The sequence below is a fragment of the Palaemon carinicauda genome, chromosome 12, assembly GCF_036898095.1.
Source record: "Palaemon carinicauda isolate YSFRI2023 chromosome 12, ASM3689809v2, whole genome shotgun sequence".
NCBI classification, from domain to species: Eukaryota; Metazoa; Arthropoda; class Malacostraca; order Decapoda; family Palaemonidae; genus Palaemon; species Palaemon carinicauda.
The window spans coordinates 141,802,705-141,826,479 of NC_090736.1; the positions used below are offsets into that span (position 1 = coordinate 141,802,705).

At 40.0% G+C, this 23,775-nt stretch overlaps 2 protein-coding genes across 2 annotated transcripts in view; one reads left to right on the plus strand and one right to left on the minus strand.

The window, feature by feature from the left end:
- Positions 1–2,020, plus strand: part of LOC137651089 (uncharacterized) — a 50,992-nt gene extending 48,972 nt beyond the window's left edge. The window contains exon 12 of the mRNA XM_068384226.1: positions 1,458–2,020. Coding sequence (XP_068240327.1) covers positions 1,458–1,503 — 46 coding nt within the window. The 3' untranslated portion in view covers positions 1,504–2,020. The remainder of the gene's footprint in view (positions 1–1,457) is intronic.
- A 152-nt stretch (positions 2,021–2,172) lies between these two features.
- The window catches only part of LOC137651312 (dipeptidyl peptidase 1-like), a 32,899-nt gene continuing 11,296 nt past the window's right edge, over positions 2,173–23,775 (minus strand). The window contains exons 5-10 of the mRNA XM_068384580.1: positions 13,051–13,187; positions 12,188–12,313; positions 11,672–11,848; positions 10,806–10,927; positions 8,609–8,763; positions 2,173–2,559 (exon numbers count right to left, since the gene is read on the minus strand). Coding sequence (XP_068240681.1) covers positions 2,377–2,559; positions 8,609–8,763; positions 10,806–10,927; positions 11,672–11,848; positions 12,188–12,313; positions 13,051–13,187 — 900 coding nt within the window. The 3' untranslated portion in view covers positions 2,173–2,376. The remainder of the gene's footprint in view (positions 2,560–8,608; positions 8,764–10,805; positions 10,928–11,671; positions 11,849–12,187; positions 12,314–13,050; positions 13,188–23,775) is intronic.

Sequence of the window (23,775 nt, forward strand, 5' to 3'; positions counted from 1 at the left end):
TTCATTGACAACAGTTGGTCATTGGAGGATCATCATTATTTCTTCATTGACAACAGTTGGTCATTGGAGGATCATCATTATTTCTTCATTGACAACAGTTGGTCATTGGAGGATCATCATTATTTCTTCATTGACAACAGTTGTTATGATAGCTAAAGTCAATGCAACATTATACATATAAGGGATTTGACCAATTAATTAAAGCCCTTCCCATCAGATCTTGTCAGAGGCAAGAACTTTGCATTTAACAAAGATAATACATATGTATGCATGGAACTGTTTACATATCCTGATGTTCATATCTTTTTAATGGGTAATTTTATCTTAACATAAGTAAATTCTTTACATGGTATACTCTTTCTTTTCCTGTAATATGTAAGATATATTTCTCTCGCTCTCTCATACCGCTTTTTGCCTGAATACGCTATATAATTCTAAGGATTATAATCTCGGCAACACCTGAGACCCACTGTTTTAATCCATCTGTAGATAGATAACTCTAAGATACTTTCACAAAGATTAGCTGTATCTATCATAACTAGATTATTTCTGGCACCTTGGGAGGTTTATGCTCTCAAATTGACTAGAAGTATAGGTGTGTTCTATTTTGCTCGCTCTAGAATTACCTTTCGGCGTTCTCCCTCTTTATAGTTTTGTGAAGCCTTTTTATTTATGAAGACCTAATTTTTAACATGGTTCAAAGTCACATGTTCGGTCATGGCTAAGTCAATCTCACCACTTTTTTCTCTTGTCAGTAATTCTGCATTTGGATATTCACGTATCACCTGGTACTTTTGTTACATTTGTGTTCCCCACCTTGAAAATTACCGGTAATTTGGGAATCTTAAAATCCAAAAATAACAAAATGGAAAATTGTTTAATATGTAAAGAATGAATGTAAATAATAATTAGCAAGCTCTGGTGAATGGATTATATGAAAATGCAACACTTACCAAGGAAGCTTGATGCATCGTGCAACAGCTACCAAACAGCAATAGCAAGTCAAGTTGTTCATAGATGAAAGTAATTGCATATGTGAAGCAAGTTTTGTTTCGCTTTGAGGATTAGAAGTTTTATCAGATTTAAGGAGATAATTTTATGCAAACATATTGTCTGGAATTCAATTACCAGTGAAAATACATATTAAAAAAATACTGTTTCGTGAATTACCTTCACTAGTAGGAATCATTGGTTGAAGGCATTTACTAAGGTACTTCTGGTAGTAATGATGTGTTGATAATAGTTATTTATAGTCATATGAGGTGCAGTCTCTTAGGCTTGTCAGGAAAATATACTAATTACCCTATTTTAAGTACTATCTTGTATAACTGCATGTTAAAAAATTCCCTTTTTTATCTTATTCAAGAGACAAAAATACAAATGATAGTCAATGAAAAGGATAATTTTTCCTGTTAGCCTATAGTTCAAGCTTTTTACATTTACACTATTTTTTACAGGTGGGAACAACCTGCCAAAAAAGTGATAATCAAGAAACCTGCATAAGGAACCTTATGATTCTCATCAGTTTAGTAAGTGGCAATAGATTTAGCCTTAACGGAAATCTAAGAACTGATGAAAAGGTATTAAAGATACTGTAAAGTGTATAGATTAAAAAAAAATATCAGTAAAATATTTTTTTAAATAGAATATACATATATAAGTAAAAATATTCAAAAGAATTTAAATATACTGTACTGTAACTTTATGTAGCATAAGTAAAGCAAAGGAATCCACTCATTTAAAATTCACAATTTCATTATGAATATGTATGCATCAATCTTGCATGGATGCAGCCCCATGCACGATAAACTGTTATGACTGTTCAGTGACAAGAATGTGAAATCACATTTAAAAATGATCGATGCTTAGAGATCCACTCAATTAACCTGTTATCCATATTAACAAAATATATACTGTATATATATATTCCACAGAAATTGTTTTTTCTTAACCTTTGCAATTGATGCATTATGCATTTTTCAATGACAAACACTATAAAGTCATTTTATTTTTTAAGAATTATAAAAGCTGAAGAAAAAATATTTTTTAAGAATTATAAAAGCTGAAGGAAAAATATTTTTTAAGAGTTATCAAAGCTGAAGAAAAAATATCAAGTTATGTATGTAGTTTAATAAAACTTGAATCAGTCAATGATTGAAAGAAAATGCAGTGTGTATAAAATGAGTTTTATAAAGTCAACAATAGTAAACCTTACAAATGGAAAACAGTAATATATAAAGCCCTTGTTTTTCAAAGATGGAAAAGCTTCAGTCTTACACAATAAAAAGATAGAAATTAAGTTTTACATAATCTTGTGTACAATATTGAGGGCTAAAAGTCAAAAGGATATCACATTCAGTAATAATAAAAAGAGTTTCATGGTATGGGTACAACTTCCACACCTAGAGATTCAACGGCACACTCGTCTGCCCCGCGACGGATTCTGAAATATCCCCCTTCACCCCAGGACTCTCCCCAGGAGTTCTTGATGCTCCAATACTTTTCTCCAGTTTCTTCATCTTCGCCATATCCAACGAGTAATACAGCATGATTTGTGAGCTGAAAGTAAAAATATCCAAAGTTTAAAATTACGTTTTCACACAACTGGTAATAACTGCTCAAGACTATGCATTGTTGCTTCAAAGTTTCCATATCTGCATGAGAGGCTGTAAACTCACTGAATGACCTTAGCCCGAGAGCCTGGTAGTAAGACCAAATTCCATAAATAAATAAATATTTATATAATCTATCCTTCGCATAAAATTTTATCATTTATAAAAGATGGCTCCTCAAGGTCATCATTGCGTGTTTGTGTGCAGTCGACAGCTATATTAAACCCCTTCCTTTTTGTGCAGTTGACAGCTAGATTAAATCCCTACCTTTCTTGATATTGACTGACATATATTATTATTAAGTTCATTTGTCTCTACAAATTTATGTTTTTGAATAATTAGAGCCACCGTAATAACCGTAGGAAAAAGATGAATTCTATCCACACTTGATTTTCTAATATGTAATGAAAGTTCACACCATTGCATGGTCTTGAGATTTTTATTTTAAGTTGGATCACACGTCTCCTCTAACGTCTCGAAGTTCCGACATGTATTTGTGAAAAATTTTATGCAAGATGATATAAGCTAAGTCTTACAATTTTTCTGAAATGCTACAAATTTCTATTACAGAACTGTAGTGAAGACGTGATATTTTTTTCAAACTTATGATTTACATATGAAATCATGCAAGTTTGAGTAAGATTTATTCTACCTGCTGCATTACTATAAATTGTCTTTTGTTTCATTCTCATGTCATTTCTTCACCTAGATGTCCAAATTCTTTAATTATGTCCTGCTCCTGTTGTCCCCTTATTTCGGTACAAATCTCGGTGGCAATGTTCTCAGTTGACAAGTATGTCTTGGTAGTTGATTTAAACTAGGTTGTTTGTTCCTATGCATATACAACCTTTTGTCCTTTAAAATAAGTTATGTTTTTAGCAGAGCGGGAACAGTTATTAAAATCGTTACAGAAGTAGTTAATGACGGTTGGTGAGCCCAGGCGAGTAGCGCCGCCCACCCGCCTGTGCCTATCAAAGACTCTTTACTTTTGTTTTCGGCTGCAACAAGTTCCTGTACGGACATACTGTTATGTCCTGTCCAGGTCTGTTTGATATTTTTCTTATACTAAATTTTAGTTTTGAATGGTGATATCTGTATCATTTATAAATAATAGTGGAACAAAGCAGGATTGTAAATGTATATTGAACACTGCTTTGATTTATAAACCAGAAATAGATCCAATCACTACAAAGGGGCATACAGCAATAGTTTACAATTACTGTATCCCCATTTTACTCAGTGTAGATTTTACCTTCCCATAGCTGGGCATTTGCATTAAGGAGTGAGTGAGAAGGCTTATTTTTCCCAGTGTTATTCTTAGTAAGCTAGTGAAACATCAAATTGTGCTCCTCATTAAGTTAGCCATATATGAATCTTTGGGGTATATGCCCCTTGCTTAGTTCTAGGTAGTATACTTCAAGAGCAAGGAGAGCACGGATGGATTTACATTGAGGAGATTTTTCAGGGTTGTGGAATGTGAGATGATCATCGCAGTCCCAAAATGTGCTGGGAACTCTGTGGTGTAGACCGCCGACTATGAGTAATCTAAGGCTTGGCAGGCAGGGCTTCAATGTCTTGAGAGAGCGAGTAGCTAAGACTACTTTACTCCTCTGTCCTCAGTGCCAGTACCATTGGTGAAACCAGTGATCCCAGTGCCAGCAGTGTCAGTGACCCTAGTGGTGATCCCTGCAGGACTCTGTCCCTGTGTGAGTATGTGCTGAAACACAGTTTAGAAGGCTCCAATGCTGGTAAACCTGTATATACTTCCTGCAGTCCACCTCTTGTGATAATTTAGCTTCAGTGCCATGCCTCTGTCTGTCACCCCTGCTCTGTGCCCAGGGCTTGTGGCTCCTTCCTTCTCTGAGCTTGTGACCCCAGCCCCTGTGTTATGAGAGCCAGTTAGGATGTCTGCCATTTCCCCTGTGACAATGTTCCCTAATCTTGTGGTTTCTGTTGGAACAACTCATGTGGTTCTTCCCTTGGGGGAGCTTCGGCGGCGATAGTCACTCAAATTTCTTAATTTATAGCGACACTCTGCTTGCAGATCATGAGAAGGAAGGTATTGAGCGGAAGTAATCCGTTCCCCTTCCTCTTCCATCTTTCCTTTCTTTTTTGTCTTTTCTCATTCTGATTCTAAGAAGTTGAAGAAGCCAATAATGCCATTTGTAGTCGCAAGTAGGGCTCTTGCTGACATCACCTATCCCTTGGAGGGAGGATGTTTGATGTCCCAGGGTGGTCCTCATCCCCAAGTGCCTGGTACCATAGCCTGGGTTCTTCTGTCTATCTAGCTAGGTGGGACAAGGGTGTGCTGCCCTGTGCAGACTTGTGTTCACATTCTGTTGGCCTGCCTTGGTTGAGCTTAGTCGATATCTTTAACCTTCCTACCTGGTCTGTGGACTCTACTTCCTTCTCTAACAGGGTACTGGTGTGCCCCATGTTGAGAAGATGGCTCCCGCCGATTGTTGCTTAGACCTCTACTTCTCTGTTTATAGAACCTGAGAAGAAAGATGGTAAGCATAAGAAGTAACTAGCTCCCCCTCCTACTCTTCCAGCTCTTCCTCATTGTCCTCCTCCTCTTCCGATTCTGATACTTCTAGAAGAAATAAAAGTCCAGGAAGACTAGTTGTAGTTGCAATTATAGGGCTCTTGACAACGATACCATCTTTCCCATGGGGCTGATACCTCGACCCCGTTGGAACTGGTACCTTGGCCCTGTGGGGGCCAGTACCAGTATCCTCGTGTCTTATGTCCAGGGGCTGTCTCAGGATCTCTTGGTTACTTGGAGTGAGGTTGGAAAGAGGTGCATAGCCCCATCCATCATTTGTCTCTCTTGTGTTGGAAGAGCTTGGGTGGTACTGCTATGTCACCCATTGAGAAGGGGACACTGTGGGAATGGCAGCACGTGTGGTTCTTCAGGTGAGAGAACTTTGTCGCTGATGGTCGCTGAGACTTCCATTTCTTGGCTTACAGATCCAGAGGAGAAGTTGGTAAGCGGAAGCAGCAATTCGTTCCCCTCCTCTTTCTTTCTAATTCTGATACTTCTTCTAAGAAGAGCAATAAGTAGTAGAAATCTAGGAAAACTAGTACAGTAATTACAAGATAGGCTGTTAATGACACCACCCCGTCTGTGAGGTGCTGGGGTAGTGGATGAAACTTGGATGGTTCGGGGCCATGGCCCTTATTTCCCTGACTACCCAGTAGCCAGTTGGAACAGAGGTGCACAATTTTTGATGGCCTAGTACACACTTTCTGTTCGCCGTGTGGGGAATAGTTGAACACTTGTCCTATCTGGATGATAAACTGCTGCTCCTCTGACCTTGGTACTGTGGTGTCCCCTGTCGAGAAGTTGGATCTTTGAGGTCATCATCGCGTGTTTGTGCATAGTCGACGGCCATAGCCCTGCAGTTGTGGAGTTTTGGCCTCCTGCCTAGTGCATGAGGTCAATACTCCCTCCCCACCTTGATCATCAGAGGGAAGAGTACGAGGTACTCCTGTCTCTTCCATGATTGGAACTAGAAATCCTTCTCTCCTTGGTGACTACTGGCTTCATTCTTCGATTACTTTGCAGGCTCTGTCCTTTGGTCTGAACAATAGTTCTTGCAGACAGAGAGTAGATATCAAGAGCAGCCTGCTGGACTCTCTACCCCAAGATGCATCTTGTCTATGGTAATATGTTTGATGTAAGTCTAGAGGAACTGGTTCTTCTGCCTCTTTCTTTCCCCTCATTAGTATCATTATTATTGCTAGCTAAGCTACAACCCTGGTTGGAAAAGCAGAATGCTACAAGCCCAAGGGCTCCAATAGAGAAAGTAGATCAGTGAATAAAGGAAATACATAATAAATAAGCTATATATAATTAATGAATTAAAAATATTTTAAGGTCAGTAACACTTGAAATAGATCAGTCATATATAAACTATAATATGAGACTTACATTAACCTGTTCAAAAGTAAAGAATTTAGCTTGAACTTCTGAAGTTTCATCATTTCAACTTCATGGCCCATAATTTGCACCATGCACTAATTTTAACTAGTTTTCTATTAAGGGATTCAGCAACCATATGTCTCCAGTCTGGAGTTGGAATTGATGAAAAGAGAGTAACTTCATCTGCATATGTAATAAGCTTGTTTTCTAGGCCAAACCACTTAAGCATATATAGTACTGTATGAAAAGTAATGGGCCAAGAACACTAACATGAGGAACACCAGATAGTACTTGGGGATGAAGCTTTTATACCATTAGATGCTGGATCTGACATTGATACTGGTAAGAGACATTTCTGAGCACCATTCCTGTTAGATCGTATCAGTAAGTAGTTCAGCCCCATTCTTTCTTTATAAGTGTAAAGATAGTGGAATAAATACCCATCCCTTGGTATTCCTGTGCCAGGTCTTTCATTTCAGACTGCATTTCCCATCAAGGAAGAAATAGCTTCATCAACCAAATACCAGGTAGCCTACCATCCAAGTATGGATGAGCCCTTATCAGCCTACGCATCCTTATAATGGGCTGATAGGAGGTTGCTTGAGTCATTTCCTATGAAAAGAGACTGGTATTTCTAGAGAAGAAAAAGAACCAGGGGGACTTCATACTTACCAATGAGTGAGTCTCCATATTTTAAAGAATGAAAGGTTTGTATACACGTAGGAAGAAATAACACATTTTAAAAGTAATATGTATTTTCCTTAGCTATACAAACCTGACTCCTTTAAAGTTCAGCTTCCCACCTCAACCATCTCTCTCAGTCCTAAGTCGAAGGTTGAAAGTCAAGAGTCTTTGGTTGGCGAGTGGGCAGGGCTACTCGGCCGCCCTAACTACCTGTCGTTAACTACCTTGATAATTATTTAAACAACTGTTTCAGCTCTGTTGAAGATATTCCCTATTTTAAAGGACTCGGGTTATAGTGCTCCCAAACGAAAGTGGCAGTCGAATGACAGTTCTTCTTAATATTTCGTATAGATTTCAAATAATTTCATACTTTCACGACCTCTCGGTGAGGATACAAGAAAACAATTTGCCCAGCTTGACATTTGCGTATTAACTGATTTAGCGAGTCGGACTAATCCTGTTCTTCTCTGAGAATGGGTGACCTCTAAATCTTAATCTTTTGATTCTTTCTGGTTTTTTTCTACCTACAGAGTTTTTCAGTACACTGGAATTTTTTGTAATCTTTTTAAACACATACACACAAACACGCACACATACAAATTTATGTATGTATATATATATATATATATATATATATATATATATACACACACACACATATATATATATATATATATATTTATAAATATATATACACATATATGAATATATATCACAAGCACAAGCCACACACACACACACACACATAAATATATATATATATATATATATATATATATATATATATATATATATATATATATATATATATATATATATATATATATATATATATATATATATATAATGCCGTATATCATATTCACTCAGATAAAGATGTGAAATTAATAAAGGCATGTGCGCCTTGTTTTTAGATGCATTAGAGACTTTTAATCTATTCCAATTTCTTTTCCATTGGCCACCTGGGAGAAATAGCCGAAAAGGGAACTATATCCGGGATAATGACCGACGGAACTGCCCCACCTTTAAGACCTTAATCCATCCCCTGCTTTAGGGCTTCTCCAAATAAAATGACCGAAATATTCAAGATTCGATGCGAAAAAATAAGCTCTCAGCTGCCACTTTCGTTTGGGAGCACTATAGTATAGCTAAGAAAAATAAAAATTACTGTACAGTACTTTTGAAATTTGTTATACTGCACAAGGAGTATACTATAATGAAATTACATTCCAGTAAGATGTTGACAATCTTGAAGCAGACTTCTTTAGACTTCCCATTTTATTAATCAAATCCCTAAATTCCTGGGAACTGTGGTGATGTTAAACATTACAAACTGCATGCACAAAGTACTGTAACAGTTCAAAACTTCCATTAGGTTTTCTCTTACCTCAAGGGGATTAAATCTGTCCTGGAGACCAGTATGATGATAGATTCCACCTTTATAATGAAGGAAATCATCATAAACTTCCAAGCCTACAGGCATAGGTCCTCCCTTTACCAGTGCTAACTTCATTTCTTCTTCGTTGCAAGCACCGTAGTATCCTGCAAAATTAAATGTTGCAATAAGTATTCATCATTATATCTCTAAATTAATAAACTGTACATGCCTAGTATCAAACAACATTGCATGTACTTTACTAATTTTATAGAAAATTTTAATTTGTTTCCATTATTAAGAAACAGCATAGGTGAATATTACATACTTTTTTGGGGAGAAAAATTTCAGAACTCAAATTTTCTGTCAAATAGTATTGCATGGCATGGCAGTATATCTGTGGTGGATACTAAATCTAACAAGTTTGATTATATTACATTCTTCAATATCATGTTTCTTCCTTCATCCATTTTTTGTACACTTGTACATTTCAGTATCGTATATTCTCTTTCTTCCAATTTTGTTACACTTTTGTGAAAACTTGTTTGGGGGGTTGGAGAGTTTTCAGAATCAGTTTTACATCTGGATACTGGGTTAATTGTAAATGAAAGTAATGCTTACCAAAAAATAAGAAGAAACAATACCTATAGCCTAGATACATGTTTTATTTTCATGATCTAATGCGATCTTTCTGCCGTTATTAATCCTTATTCCGTCTCATTTAGCCATGTTTGTATTCCTTGTGAGGTATCCTTATGTATTTTGTTTACTCTTCTGGACACAATTTTTTTTTTTGTGATTGTATCCTAAGATTTTACCTTCACCCAAATTACAGCAAGTTTCACTAAAGATAGGATAGTTACTTTTAGTCTCCCAGATCAGTCGACTAGTAAGGAATTGCAGTACAATATTGTTTTACTTTGATAGTTTCCCTATTGTTCTTAGCAAATTAGACCTTTGTCCTGGGTATGTTTTTGGTGCTTTCCGGTTTGTGAAGGCATTATACATTCTTTCTGTGATTAACTTTTGGTGAAAGACCATGTGTCCCACTAAATGCAATCTACTCATCCAGTTCTCCATTGTTGCATCAGTGGCTTTTGTTAGCCCCTTGAATTAGGCAAACCATCACCACATGAAAAAATTTCAAGGATAATATTTTGTTGCTTGTAATGATGATTGTAGCAATTATGAACCAAATATAACTTTGAGGTAATGAAAATGAAGAACTGAGGAAGATGAAAGAAAACAGTAGCCAGGAAGCAATTGATGTGTGTTTGGTAGTGAAGAGAGTTGGTTAAGAATCGGGACATTGTTATATAAACTAAGAAAGGAAGTCTGACATTCACTCCAACTTCTTAATTTGTTTTCAGCAATTAATAAGTACCTAGTTTGTACAATATAACTGAGGTTTGAGATTAAACATAGGTTATAAAACTATAGAATTCTACTTATAGCTATTTGTTTCTTTGTACACAATTTAAGTACAATATTCTATCACTGTTCCCTTTGGTATAAATTTAGTGGAGGATAGAATTTCTCAGGAAAACATACAGTTTTTTTCCTAATTAAGATCTCTACCCACAAATTGATTAACCAAAAATTTTTTCCACTTAAGTTTTTCATCTGTATTGAATTTTGATATTACTTTATCATAATCTATATTTTTTTTTTATCCAAGAGTAGACAGTTCTCTTTTCAAGTTGTTAATCCCAAACACATTTATTAGAATTTTTCTAGTCTTTCTCTCTCAGAATTACCACAAAACTTCTAATTCCTTGTTTTTTTTCTAACAAAAGACATGACATAATCGTTATTTTCTCCATGAGACACAAACTGGTTTTTACTTTTACTAAATATGAAAAAAAATACCTAAGATGTACATACATACATATACCAAGGCACTTCCCCCAATTTTGGGGGGTAGCCGACATCAAACAAATGAAACAAAAAGGGGGACCTCTCCTCTCTACGTTCCTCCCAGCCTGACAAGGGACTCAACCGAGTTCGGCTGGTACTGCTAGGGTGCCACAACAATATTTTTGTAAAGGTATCAAAATTCAAATTAAGTCTTTCAGTTTAACAAACTGAAACTAACAAATCTAAATTTAATATTTTTGTATGTAGTTTATCTAAAAAAAAAAATCCTTAGTATCAGCAGATTAGTTATTTTTAATTCAAAGATTTAAAGAGTTTTAGTGCAACACAGTACCTCCAACATAACGATAGTATGCTGTATAATGCTTGGGACATTGCGTGTTAGTACGGCAGGTGTCATCTTTTGCTTCGTATGGTGAGCATGTTTCATCAACTACTCCAACATCTTGAGCGTACCTATTTTTAAAAGAAATTGAGTGATTTAAGAATGCTTTAGCAAAGTAAACTGCCGAAAATACAAACATCGTCTCTAAATATAATTGATTATGCTGTATATACAAAGTAAATACATACATACAATAGACCTAGTTACTAATGTATCCAATACACAGTAAACATACATACCGCACATGCTTTTAAAAAGTGCAATACCCATTTGCATATGCTTTAAAGATACAATGCGTTAGACATTGAAAAGGGAGCCTTTTTTTTACGTATTTAAGTCATTTCTACTATTATCTTTGGATTTTCAACAATCACTTGCATCGCATTCAGTTAACTCGGACTCTAACAATTCTTTACAAACTGTCACTCAGATGGATATGGTTTACAATTGTAGATCAATTTGTATTGATAATAATAATATTATTATTATTATTATTATTATTATTATTATTACTACTTGCTAAGCTACAACCCTAGTTGGAAAAGCAGGGGCTCCAACAGGGAAAATAGCTCAGTGAGGAAAGGGAACAAGGAAAAATGAAATATTTTAAGAAGAGCCACAATATTAAAATAAATATCACTTTATAAACTATAAAAACTTTAACAAAACAAGAGGAAGAGAAATAAGATATAAGATGGAACAGTGCCCGAGTGTACCCTCAAGCAAGAAAAAATTAAAACCAAATGTTAATAAGACATTCACACTAACCTATATCTGCAATTTCAAATAAATATAAAAAAAGTCTAAGAACATACCTTCCGGCAATCAAGAATGGAAATCCTCCTTCACAACCTTGAGAAAGTTTTGAGCATCCTACAACATCTTGCGGTGCAAATACTGGCTTTTGGTGGTTGTTTGTAAGTATCCTCACTCTGGCTTCAAGTGCAGCCATTGATGCAAAGGCATAGCAAGACCCACAGTTACCTTGATTTCTGCAGATATATTTATAAATTACTTCTTTGGCATTTTCATTTTTATTATTATTATTATTATTATTATTATTATTATTATTATTATTATTATTAGCTAAGCTACAACCCTAGTTGGAAAAGCAGGATGCTATAAGCCTAAGGGCTCCATCAGGGAAAAATAGCTCAATGGGGAAAGAAAACAAGGAAATAAATAAAATAAAATAGAGGCATTGAATAATCAAAATAAAATATTTTAAGAACAGTAAAAACATTAAATTAGATATTCCATATATAAACTATAAAAACACAGATGTTTTCAAATAAGATACAGAATACTTTTCTCCAGATAAATGTACTTACCTAACTGGAGAAACATAATTAATGCCAGAAACATTACGCCAGTCCCAGGTTGGTGGCAAAGAGAGGTCACGTAGGCGAGTTACGAAGGTAGCTGGAGCTGGAGTGGGTCTGCTGACAAGCTTAGATCTGGTGAAATAAAATATTTGTAATCAGCTGTTACTGTCTATTGTTACATATAAAGGTGTTATTACCTAAAAATCATATTAGTACTACATACTGAAAAAGAAACTACAGTGATACTACCTCTGGATATGAAAGTTTCTGCTTACGAAAAATTCAGGATACGAAAAGCGATACAAAGATTTTTATGCCCCCGTATACGAAAAAAATTTCAGGATACGAAAAGCTTACGAGATCCCAACTCGTCGCCGAGAGTACAGTACCTTTTTTTTCAGGGTATCAACCCTTAATTTAGGTGTACAGGTAACAATACACCTTCACTGATCCAAATGCTTTACATACAGTACCGTAACTTTTATACAGTAGTAAAGAAAATGTTCCGTTTTCTTAGGGCTTGGAGGGGATAACTAGGCTATAACTACATTATTGAATAATCTCATGGTGGTTTCTGGAATGGATTAGGCTGTTTTTAACGGTTGGGTTAATTATTGAATGATAGAAATGGCTGCATTGCATGTTTATTACTACAGTTTAGCGTGTTTATGAAAGAAAAGGTGACTTTTTGTAAGGCTTGGAACGGATTAGGCTATTTACATGTAAAACGCGACTCAGGATATGAAAAAATCAGGATACGAAACCGTATCCTGAACGGATTACTTTCGTATCCTGAGGCATCACTGTACTGTATAGGTATATCTAGAGCTTAGTCACTGAAAATAGCACAAACAAACATGATTACTAACGCTCTTCCACCAGCTCTTCGTAGATGGTCCATCATAGTCATGAGTTCATATTCAGGATACACATCTGCCACCCAGCTGTTTTGTGCTTCATTGATACTTCTGATGAAATCCTTGTTGAACTTATATAGTGCACTTTCCTGTAAGGAACAAAGATATAAGGTTTCTATGCACAGTAATTATAAAAGAAATAAGTTATTAGATTAATATATTAGCAGCTTCACTCTTGACTTATAAACCAAAAAAATGCTCTACCATCACACTGGATTTATCATAAAATGGAAGAATGGTTCCAATTCTGTCTTCCAGCCAGCTAAGAATACAACTAAACATTCCAGTCTCATCTGTTAATTACTTTCTAATAATGGTTCTCTGGATGGAGAAAATAATGTCATAACATGCGAGTAAAAAACAGGGACATAGGATCTTGTAGCATTCTGCACTTCCAACTATGGGTGTGTCGTAGCAAGTAATGGTAATAATACATACATATACCAAGGCACTTCCCCCAATTTTGGGGGCAGCCGACATCAACAAAAGAAACAAAACAAAAAAGGGGACCTCTACTCTCTACGTTCCTCCAGCCTAACAAGGGACTCAACCGAGTTCAGCTGGTACTGCTAGGGTGCCACAGCCCACCCTCCCACATTATCCACCACGGATGAAGCTTCATAATGCTGAATCCCCTACTGCTGCTACCTCCGCGGTCATCTAAGCCATCGGAGGCAGCAACAGGGCCTACTGGAACTGCGTCACAATCGCTCGCCATTCATTCCTATTTCTAGCGCGCTCTCTTGCCTCTCTCACATCTATCCTCCTATCACCCAGAGCTTTCTTCACTCCATCCATCCACCCAAACCTTGGCCTTCCTCTTGTACTTCTCCCATCAACTCTTGCATTCATCACCTTCTTTAGCAGACAGCCATTTTCCATTCTCTCAACATGGCCAAACCACCTCAACACATTCATATCTACTCTAGCTGCTAACTCATTTCTTACACCCGTTCTCACTCTCACCACTTCGTTCCTAACCCTATCTACTCGAGATACACCAGCCATACTCCTTAGACACTTCATCTCAAACACATTCAATTTCTGTCTCTCCGTCACTTTCATTCCCCACGACTCCAATCCATACATCACAGTTGGTACAATCACTTTTCATATAGAACTCGTTTTACATTCATGCCAAACTCTCTATTTTTTACTACTCCCTTAACTGCCCCCAACACTTTGCAACCTTCATTCACTCTCTGACGTACATCTGCTTCCACTCCACCATTTGCTGCAACAACAGACCCCAAGTACTTAAACTGATCCACTTCCTCAAGTAACTCTCCATTCAACATGACATTCAACCTTGCACCACCTTCCCTTCTCGTACATCTCATAACCTTACTCTTACCCACATTAACTCTCAACTTCCTTCTCTCACACACTCTTCCAAATTCTGTCACTAATCGGCCAAGCTTCTCTTCTGTGTCTGCAACCAGTACAGTATCATCCGCAAACAACAACTGATTTACCTCCCATTCATGGTCATTTTCGTCTACCAGTTTTAATCCTCGTCCAAGCACTCGAGCATTCACCTCTCTCACCAATTATAGTCTCTTTTTAAAGGAGTAAGTCAAAATATAGCATGTAACTTCTATTATTAGTGTCATGACTTTATACTGTCCTTATCTACAGTCTTTGTAAAGAGTTAGCTCTTATAGATTGTGGATTCTTCATCTTTGGTGCTATGATTATCACCCATTAGTTTCTGATATTTTAGTCATAGAATATAAACACTGACTTACAATGGGCCTTGTATTTAATTAAACTTTTATTTTTGTGTCTTTATTTACGAGGACACTTCCACCTTAGTCTCTTGTATCAATACAGGTAGTAACTGAGGCCAAAGTTCTTAACAGTTGTATCTATTTTCTTTTTTCCCTCAAATAGAATCTTGAATATAAATTGAGGATCATTCTTTATGTACAACCCATTGACGTAAATTTCTTGGTAATAAAATGGAAATGAGCACTTATTTCTGAAGGCTTATTTTTAGTTCTGGTCACAGAAATAACTTCAAAATAAATTTCAAGCATTGGCAAGTCAGCATTCTTCTGTATTCTACAATCTTTAAAGGTTTTAAGGGATCTCTATCCCATAAAGTTGTACTGTTTAGTGTGCCTTATATAGCTTGTTTTAGATGTTACTCAGTGCTCCTTACAGCAACCCATTTACTGCCAGCTTCAATGATTTTTGCTAATTACTGTACATCTCATTAGTTCCCTTCTCAAAACTTTTTCAATCTTACCTTGCTCCAATTTTCAGTTCTCGTTATAAAAAATCTTTTGAGGGAGCTTTATAAACCAAAGTACAACACTGTAATCATGTTAAAACTACTTTTGATAAATTAATGGATAAGTAAAGTCTTCTAATAATTCCATCCTAGCTGAGTGATCATTGTATTAATACCTTTGGACATATTCCTTGATCTGTATTTCATCAAATTGGAATTATTTCTTTTTATCCTGTCCTTTCTAGTTCTAAGATTTAACTTTTTAAATTTATGGATATCTCTCTATTCTACAAACCTTACGGGTTGTACAAACACTTCAAGTTTTGCAATTACAGGTTTTATCCACATATGTTTGCCTCAAGTCCCAAAAAGAAAGAGGAAAAGTGAGTGTGGAATAAATGCTCTTCCCTTTCAAAAACACACAGCAGTTGTAAAGCATCCACCAAATGATATACTCATTGAAATGGCAGCAGTGTGTCATTATGAGGTCTTGAAGGCCACAAATTACAAATTTTCTTTTTCTTTATTGAGAATTGAAATACCTAATTTTTAGTGTACCTCAAGTTGAGTACTTGTTAGTTCTTTTCTATCAGTCTTCCTCTGTGTAATGTTTTGTTAGGTATAGTCAGTAGTGAATCCTCTATTACCTTTCAATATACCTAAATAATAGCTTACCAATATATATATATATATATATATATATATATATATATATATATATATATATATATATATATATATATATATATATATATATATATGTATATATATATATGTATATATATATATATATATATATATATATATATATATATATATATATATATATGTATATATATATATGTATATATATATATGTATATATATATATATATATATATATATATATATATATATATATATATATATATGTATATATATATATATATATATATATATATATATATATATATATATATATATATATATATATATGTATGTATATATATATATGTATATATATATATGTATATATATATATATATATATATACGTATATATATATATATATATTTTTGGGCTCAAGCCATGGCGTCCTGATGGAAGGTTCCTGTTTGGTAGCTTCCTTGGGTATAAGACTACTAAGATATTCCCAGAGAATTTAACCACAGGTTATCACAGAATTCTAACTTCTGGAGCGAGTATCTCAAAGGTTTCCCTTTAAGACATCGTAATACAACAGGGGACACGCATGTCTGAACGTGCCACATAGCTATCTTCACCCCGAACAGAGTTAATGCTTCGGTGTGTAAGGGCTGAGAATAGCTGGGAGCCGTTCCACAGCTAATCTCACTCGTGGCTACTACTGATACTCGAGACGTAAACAAACGGACGCCATTGCTCTAATGACGTCACGCCCGTCTTTATCCTTTGTTTAGTAGCTGCCCTACTTAGACGGATTTTCCCTTGTGTTATCTTTATCGCTTTGCATCTTCGCTATGTCGTTACCTTCAGCCTCGCCTTCTTCTGGAAAGTTGAGTACAAGGTTCCAGTATTGTTTAATTAAGCTCTGGCCGTAAAGTAAATATTATTTTGCGAAATAATTGATGTTTTGTGGCAGAGCTGTGCCTCTACCGGACCCGCCATTTTATGGCGTCGTTGTTGTTTTGCATGTCTTATTTAGTTAGCCACAACAACGCTTCCGGCATTATATACTAATCGAATACATTAGTTTATTTAGTCTTCATAGCTAGGAACTTTTATATCGTGTTTAGACGCTTTTTATCGGTCATCGATTGACCTCATACCAGTCGGCTACTATAGCCCCCAGGCCAGGAGCCTACATACAAGTGTTCATGCATGATTTATTAGTGATCCTAGACTAAGTTATGAAGATAGTGGCATTATTATTTTACAATACTTTTGACAGTGATGCAAATGTTTTCGCCTTCAGGGACCATATAGGGGATAGGCTAGTCAGTGATTCTTTCTAGCCTAACCTAACCTTAGGACCCCTATATGCTTCCTTCATCCCCTGCCTTGGCATTCCCTCTATTTAGCCTTGATCCCTTTTCTGAGTAAAGGGATTAATTGTCTAATAGAGTATATATCGCCTCTCGGTCCTCCCTAAAGGAATGAACCCCCTTTAGGATTGCGTCTGAGAGTGAGGTTAGGCTAGCCTACCTCTATGGCTAGGATAGTCTATGACTTTCCTGCGATAGCGATATGTCTTCTTCCTTGCCTAGTTCAGGACTTTTAGCCCTGTTCTAGGTCGGGTTAGGAAGGTTCTCTGTTCCATGCTGAAACTGTACTCTTGCACCGTTTTAGCCGATCAGCCTGATCTTAGGTTAGGGAGTGTCCTCCCTTCCCTTAGTGGCCGCTCTGGTACAGAAACCCTTCCTGGGAAGACCTCTCTCTTCTCCCTCCCCACCTATCTCTTGTATAGCCTAGCCTATGCTTAGGTTAGTTTATACTCATCTGTCCCCTGTCCTACAACTCCTCCTTAGGGTGGATGAGTAGGGCTACCCGAGCTTCCCTGTGCAGTCCGCTCTGGTACATATACCTTCATAGTGTCCTATAAGGTTAGTTACTAGTATAGTTCTGCATATGGGAGTCTCCCCCCCTCCCCTCTTGGGTGTTCCCTAGCCCTCCCTTGGGCTACCTAGCTCCCGGTCCCTAGTGACCCCTGCTTATGGATGTTAGAGCCTGCCTCTATCATGGGTACACCCTCTCAGGGAGGGGGAGGGATGTCTGGAACCCTGACGGTACTTCCTGCATCCCTTCCCCCCTCCCCCTGTCTCTCTATCTATCCGGGTGCCGGTCTCTTGCCGCCTCTACTGTCGGCAATACCTGCTTCCTTCTTGGTGACTTCCCTACCCTTGCCGCCAGCCCCCGTGTACCGAGGGACTGCCGGCTGCCGCCGGCTACTACCGGCGGCTCTCCTACTCCTATCTAATCGTCCGCCTGCCGGTCGATCACCGGAGTGCCGGCATATACTGCCGGCAACCCGATACTACCTGTACCATCCTTATCCCAGTCACCAACCTGGCATCCTCCGACTGCCGGAGCCGCCGCTTCCTGCCGGCGTGCCGCCGTTGTGCCGGCGGCCGCCATCCTGGTATCTAACTGACTTTTGAAAATTGTCTGTTCTAATGCCAGAATCTATGCTGGAGCGAGCTCCGGCATGCCGGCGGCTTGCCGGATGCCTCGGAGGCGTCAAGAATACTTGCACCCCCTCACTGTAGCTATCATAAGACTAGGATAGCCCTACATGGCAAATAGATAAGCTGCTTTTGCTTTTAAGATCAGTACCTAGTACTGCTCTATTAGTGATCATGCTGTCTCTTTGCATTCTTCTAATTCCAGCATGCTATGTGCATCTTAGCACGGCTGGTTGCCAGAAGCAGTTACCTTTAATGAGGCCTTCTGGCTCTTAACTGGGAACCGAATGAATTCGATCCCAATCTTGTCCTTGGTTTTCCATGGAGTTCCAAAATAATGGGAATCCTAGGAAACTATATCCAATGATCTCGGTCATTTGGATTATCCCAGGACCAAGCTTATGGTAACCAGCCGGGCGAGATGCATGGAGCGTGTTCTCCTTTACTGTTTTCATTCTCTATGCATCACACCTTCTTTAAGTTAAAATTAATGATTAATATTAACTTAGTTTAAGAGCCATTCTTATGACTCCCCCATACTCATTTTCTCTTTCTTCCACAGGAGGAGCAGATGAAGTGTGACTTCGCCTTCTGCGCTGTGAAACGCCCGCAGTTTTACGGGCATACGGCTTGCAGGACTCACGCCCCTTGTGCAGACAAGAAAGGGGATTTGAAGTTCTGGAATCCACTGGATTGTACGGTCTGCCAGGCCCACCTAGTTGAGGCCTTCCATAACCCTCCCTCAGCGGAGGTTAGAGACATTTCTCGTGAAAAGCTGCGCAAGTGGGTGCGTGGCTTTCAGAAAAATGCTACTGGACCGTACCTGGCCACCGAAGAACTGAGGTCCCTGTTGTTCCCTAAGGCCTCCCCTGACTCAGTGGTTCCAAAAGAAGCAATCCCCACTGTCCAAATTACGGTGGAACCTGATGTGGTCATGGCTCAGTCCATGCACGAGTGTCGTTTAGATTCCGAGGATGATGAACAGATCTCAGACGTCTCGGAAGACACGGAGAAGACGCTTATGGCTCAAGGAGCCGAAGAGGACGAGGACAAGGTGGAATACACCGAGTCGGAGCTTGGAGCTGCTCCCTCGTCCATCCCTCCGCCTACTCCTACACCGACGGAAATGTCCATTCCGTCTACCTCCTCGACCCCGGATCCTTCCTCTTCTACCCAAGAACTGATCCGGCTGATTAGAGCTGTCATGGACGACAGACTGAAGGAGAACCAGGAGTCCATCAGGTCAATGATTGGATCCAGAGAACCGAAGAAGATTTCGGTCAAGGATCTCCCAGCTTGCTCTCATGCCAACCCGTGGAGGTATGCAGAGCATATGGTTATTGCGACCGGCAGGATCTTTGTTAGTGACAAGATCGGCACGGTCCCGTTGGAAGATGTGGAGTTCTTCCCAAGCTTCGAGGCCTACCCGGACTGTTACGTCCGGCTTCGTTCCGAACCTGCCTCGAAGGAAGAGACCGAACCTAAAGAAGAGATAGTGTTCGATCTCGCAAAGGCCCAGGCTATGCTAGCCTCCGCATTTAAGAGTAGGGGCTTTACCTGCTCTAAGCTTCCTGCCTTGAGCAAGAAGCATCCTACATACGTCGCACCTGACACTGCGGTTCTTCCTTTCTTGGAAAAGGCCTTAGCTGCATGCCTTAAAGCGGCGGAAGAAGGAAAACCCTGCCCTGCACTGGAGGAGTGCAGACCCTTCTCCATCGTGACCCCCCCTGACGCTCGACACTGGAAAGATGTTCAGCATACTTTCGTCGTGGGTAGGCTCGATCCTGACGTCGCCGGACGTCAGTTTAATGAAGAACTCCCTAAGCTCAATGATCACCTCCTTCGCCGGGAACAAGACACGAAGGAGAGGCTTGCGGCATCTCTTTCTCATCAAGTCCAACTGGAAGTGATGGCCTGTGACACAAGAGTACCAGATCACTACATGGTACTAGCCAAATCCCACTTACTGACAGTAATGAAGGACTTGTACCACTTCATAAAGGCTCGTAGAGCCTGTCGTGAATTCGTGTTTGCCGGTGCCACCGTGAAACACGAACCCCGGAGGCTGATTTCCTCCAACATCTGGGGAAAGCACCTGTTTCCTTCTGACCTTGTCAAGGAAATAACTGACAGAGCCGCCACGGAGAATAGGAACCTTCTCCACAAGTGGGGCATGTCCAGAAAAAGGAAACCCTCTCAGGACGATGGACCTCAGCCTAAGAGGAAACCGCAAAAGCCAAAACCCCAGCAACGTCAGCAACGACGTCAGTTTCCGGGACCCGCTACCTCCCAAGTGGTTGCCCAACCACAACAGACCTTTCAATTGGTCCCCCAACCGGTGTTGTCACAGTCACCGGTCTTCACCCCTGCCTTTGAGCAACCATCCACTACCTTTCATGCCAGAGGTAGAGGCTCGTCCAGGGGTGCAAGCAGAGACGCATCTCGTCGTCCCTCCAGAGGTAGAGGAGGAAAGGGAGCTAGCGGCCGAGGCAACAAGTCCTCGGGACACCAGAAGCAACGAAGTGCTTCCGGTGGGAGGAAGACTCCGCCAATTCCAGGATCGTTGGACCTTCGATCCCTGGGCACACAGCATCATCAAGAACGGTCTAGGCTGGAGTTGGACGCAACCACCCCCAATCTTCCAGCGGTTCTTCCAACAATCGACCCCCATTCTGGAAGAATATGTTCTAGACCTCTTGAACAAGAAGGTGATAAGGAAGGTAAAGTCCACCAGGTTCCAAGGGAGACTGTTTTGCGTTCCCAAGAAGGACTCAGACAAACTCAGAGTCATTCTGGACTTATCCCCCCTCAACAAGTTCATAGAGAACAACAAATTCAAGATGCTGACGCTTCAACAAATAAGGACCCTTCTGCCTCAAGGTTCCTACACGGTCTCTATAGACCTGGCGGATGCCTATTGGCACATTCCAATGAACCATCACGCTTCCTCCTACCTAGGATTTCGACTCCAAAGGAAAAGCTACGCCTTCCGGGCCATGCCATTCGGCCTCAATGTGGCCCCTCGGATCTTCACAAAGCTGGCGGATGCCATAGTACAACAGCTCCGCCTAAGAAACGTCCAGGTGATGGCCTACCTCGACGACTGGCTAGTCTGGGCTCCATCGCCCGAAGAGTGTGCAAAGTCTTGCAACGAAGTTACCCAGTACCTGGAACACCTGGGATTCAAGATCAACGAGAAGAAATCTCGCCTCTCTCCAGCTCAGAAGTTTCAGTGGTTGGGAATCCACTGGAATCTTCAGTCACACCGCCTTTCCATCCCCCAGAAGAAAAGGAAGGAAATAGCAGGGTCTGTCAAGCGACTACTGAAATCCAAACGCATTTCAAGACGACAGCAGGAACGAGCTCTAGGCTCTCTACAATTCGCCTCAGTGACAAACCCAGTGCTTCGCGCACAGCTAAAGGATGCCGCGGGAGTCTGGAGACGCTCGGCATCCATCGCTCGAAGAGACCTCAAGAGACGGCTTCCAAACAGACTTCGACGCCTCCTAAAGCCGTGGTCGGAAGCAAAGGCCCTGAAAAGGTCCATTCCTCTCCAACACCCTCCTCCATCACTCAACATCCACACGGATGCCTCACTGGAAGGCTGGGGAGGTCACTCCCACCTGAAACAGGCTCAAGGGACCTGGTCTCCACTATTCAAGACGTTCCACATAAACATCTTGGAGGCCATGGCGGTCCTTCTAACTCTGAAGAAGTTATCCCCGCCGCCCTCGATCCACATCCGTCTAACCCTAGACAACTCGGTGGTAGTTCGTTGTCTCAATCGCCAAGGCTCAAGATCGCCCCAGATAAATCAGGTGCTTCTCCCAATCTTCCGTCTGGCGGAGAAGAAGAAGTGGCACCTGTCTGCAGTTCACCTACAAGGATTCCGCAATGTGACAGCGGATGCTCTATCTCGGACAAACCCGATAGAGTCGGAATGGTCTCTAGACGCAAGATCATTCTCCTTCATCTCTCATCAAGTCCCAGAACTTCAGATAGATCTCTTTGCAACGAGCGACAACAATCAACTTCCTCTGTACGTAGCCCCGTACGAGGACCCCAAAGCAGAAGCGGTGGACGCCATGTCACTGGACTGGAACAGATGGTCCAAGATATACCTGTTCCCTCCCACCAACCTTCTGTTGAAAGTCCTCTCCAAACTGAGAACCTTCAAAGGGACAGCGGCCCTAGTGGCTCCCAAGTGGCCCCGGAGCAACTGGTACCCCCTGGTCCTGGAGCTGCAGCCCAAGCTGATCCCTCTCCCGGGCCCAGTTCTCTCTCAACAAGTACAGAAGTCGACTGTCTTCGCTTCATCATCGAAAATCAAGGACCTTCATCTCATGATTTTCTCTCCCTTGCCGCAAAGAAGAGGTTTGGGATCTCGAAGAAAAGTCTAGACTTCCTAGAGGAATACAAGACCGAATCCACGAGACGGCAATATGAATCATCCTGGAGGAAATGGGTCTCCTTTGTCAAGGCAAAAAATCCTAAAGAAATCACCATTGATTTCTGTATGTCCTTCTTCATTCACCTTCATGGACAAGGATTAGCAGCCAATACGATTTCAACCTGCAAATCGGCCTTGACTAGACCAATTCTATATGCTTTCCAAATTGATCTGTCCAACGACATCTTTAACAAATTACCAAAAGCATGTGCTCGCCTACGCCCAGCACCCCCTCCGAAACCGATCTCCTGGTCACTAGACAAGGTACTCCATTTCGCCTCCAACTTGGACAACGATTCATGCCCCCTCAAGGATCTGACTCAGAAAGTTATATTTTTATTTGCTCTCGCCTCGGGAGCTCGAGTCAGCGAAATAGTGGCATTATCAAGAGAAGAGGGACACATCCTGTTTGCTGATTCAGGAGAAGTGACCCTCTCCCCTGATCCGACGTTTCTCGCTAAAAACGAATTACCCACCAAAAGATGGGGCCCTTGGAGAATATGCCCCCTGAAGGAGGATGTCTCTCTATGTCCAGTAGAGAGTCTCAAGGTCTATCTTCGCAGAACTTCGAACTTTGGTGGAGGCCAACTCTTCAAAGGAGAAACATCGGGCAGCGACCTGTCACTGAAACAATTAAGAGCGAAAATCACCTACTTCATTCGCAGAGCGGATCCGAACAGTACACCCGCTGGTCATGATCCTAGAAAAGTGGCATCGTCTCTGAATTTCTTTCAGAGCATGGACTTTGAAAGCCTTAAAAACTTTACGGGCTGGAAGTCCTCGCGAGTTTTCTTTAAACATTATGCGAAACAAGTGCACGAAGTCAAACATTTTGTGGTAGCCGCAGGTAG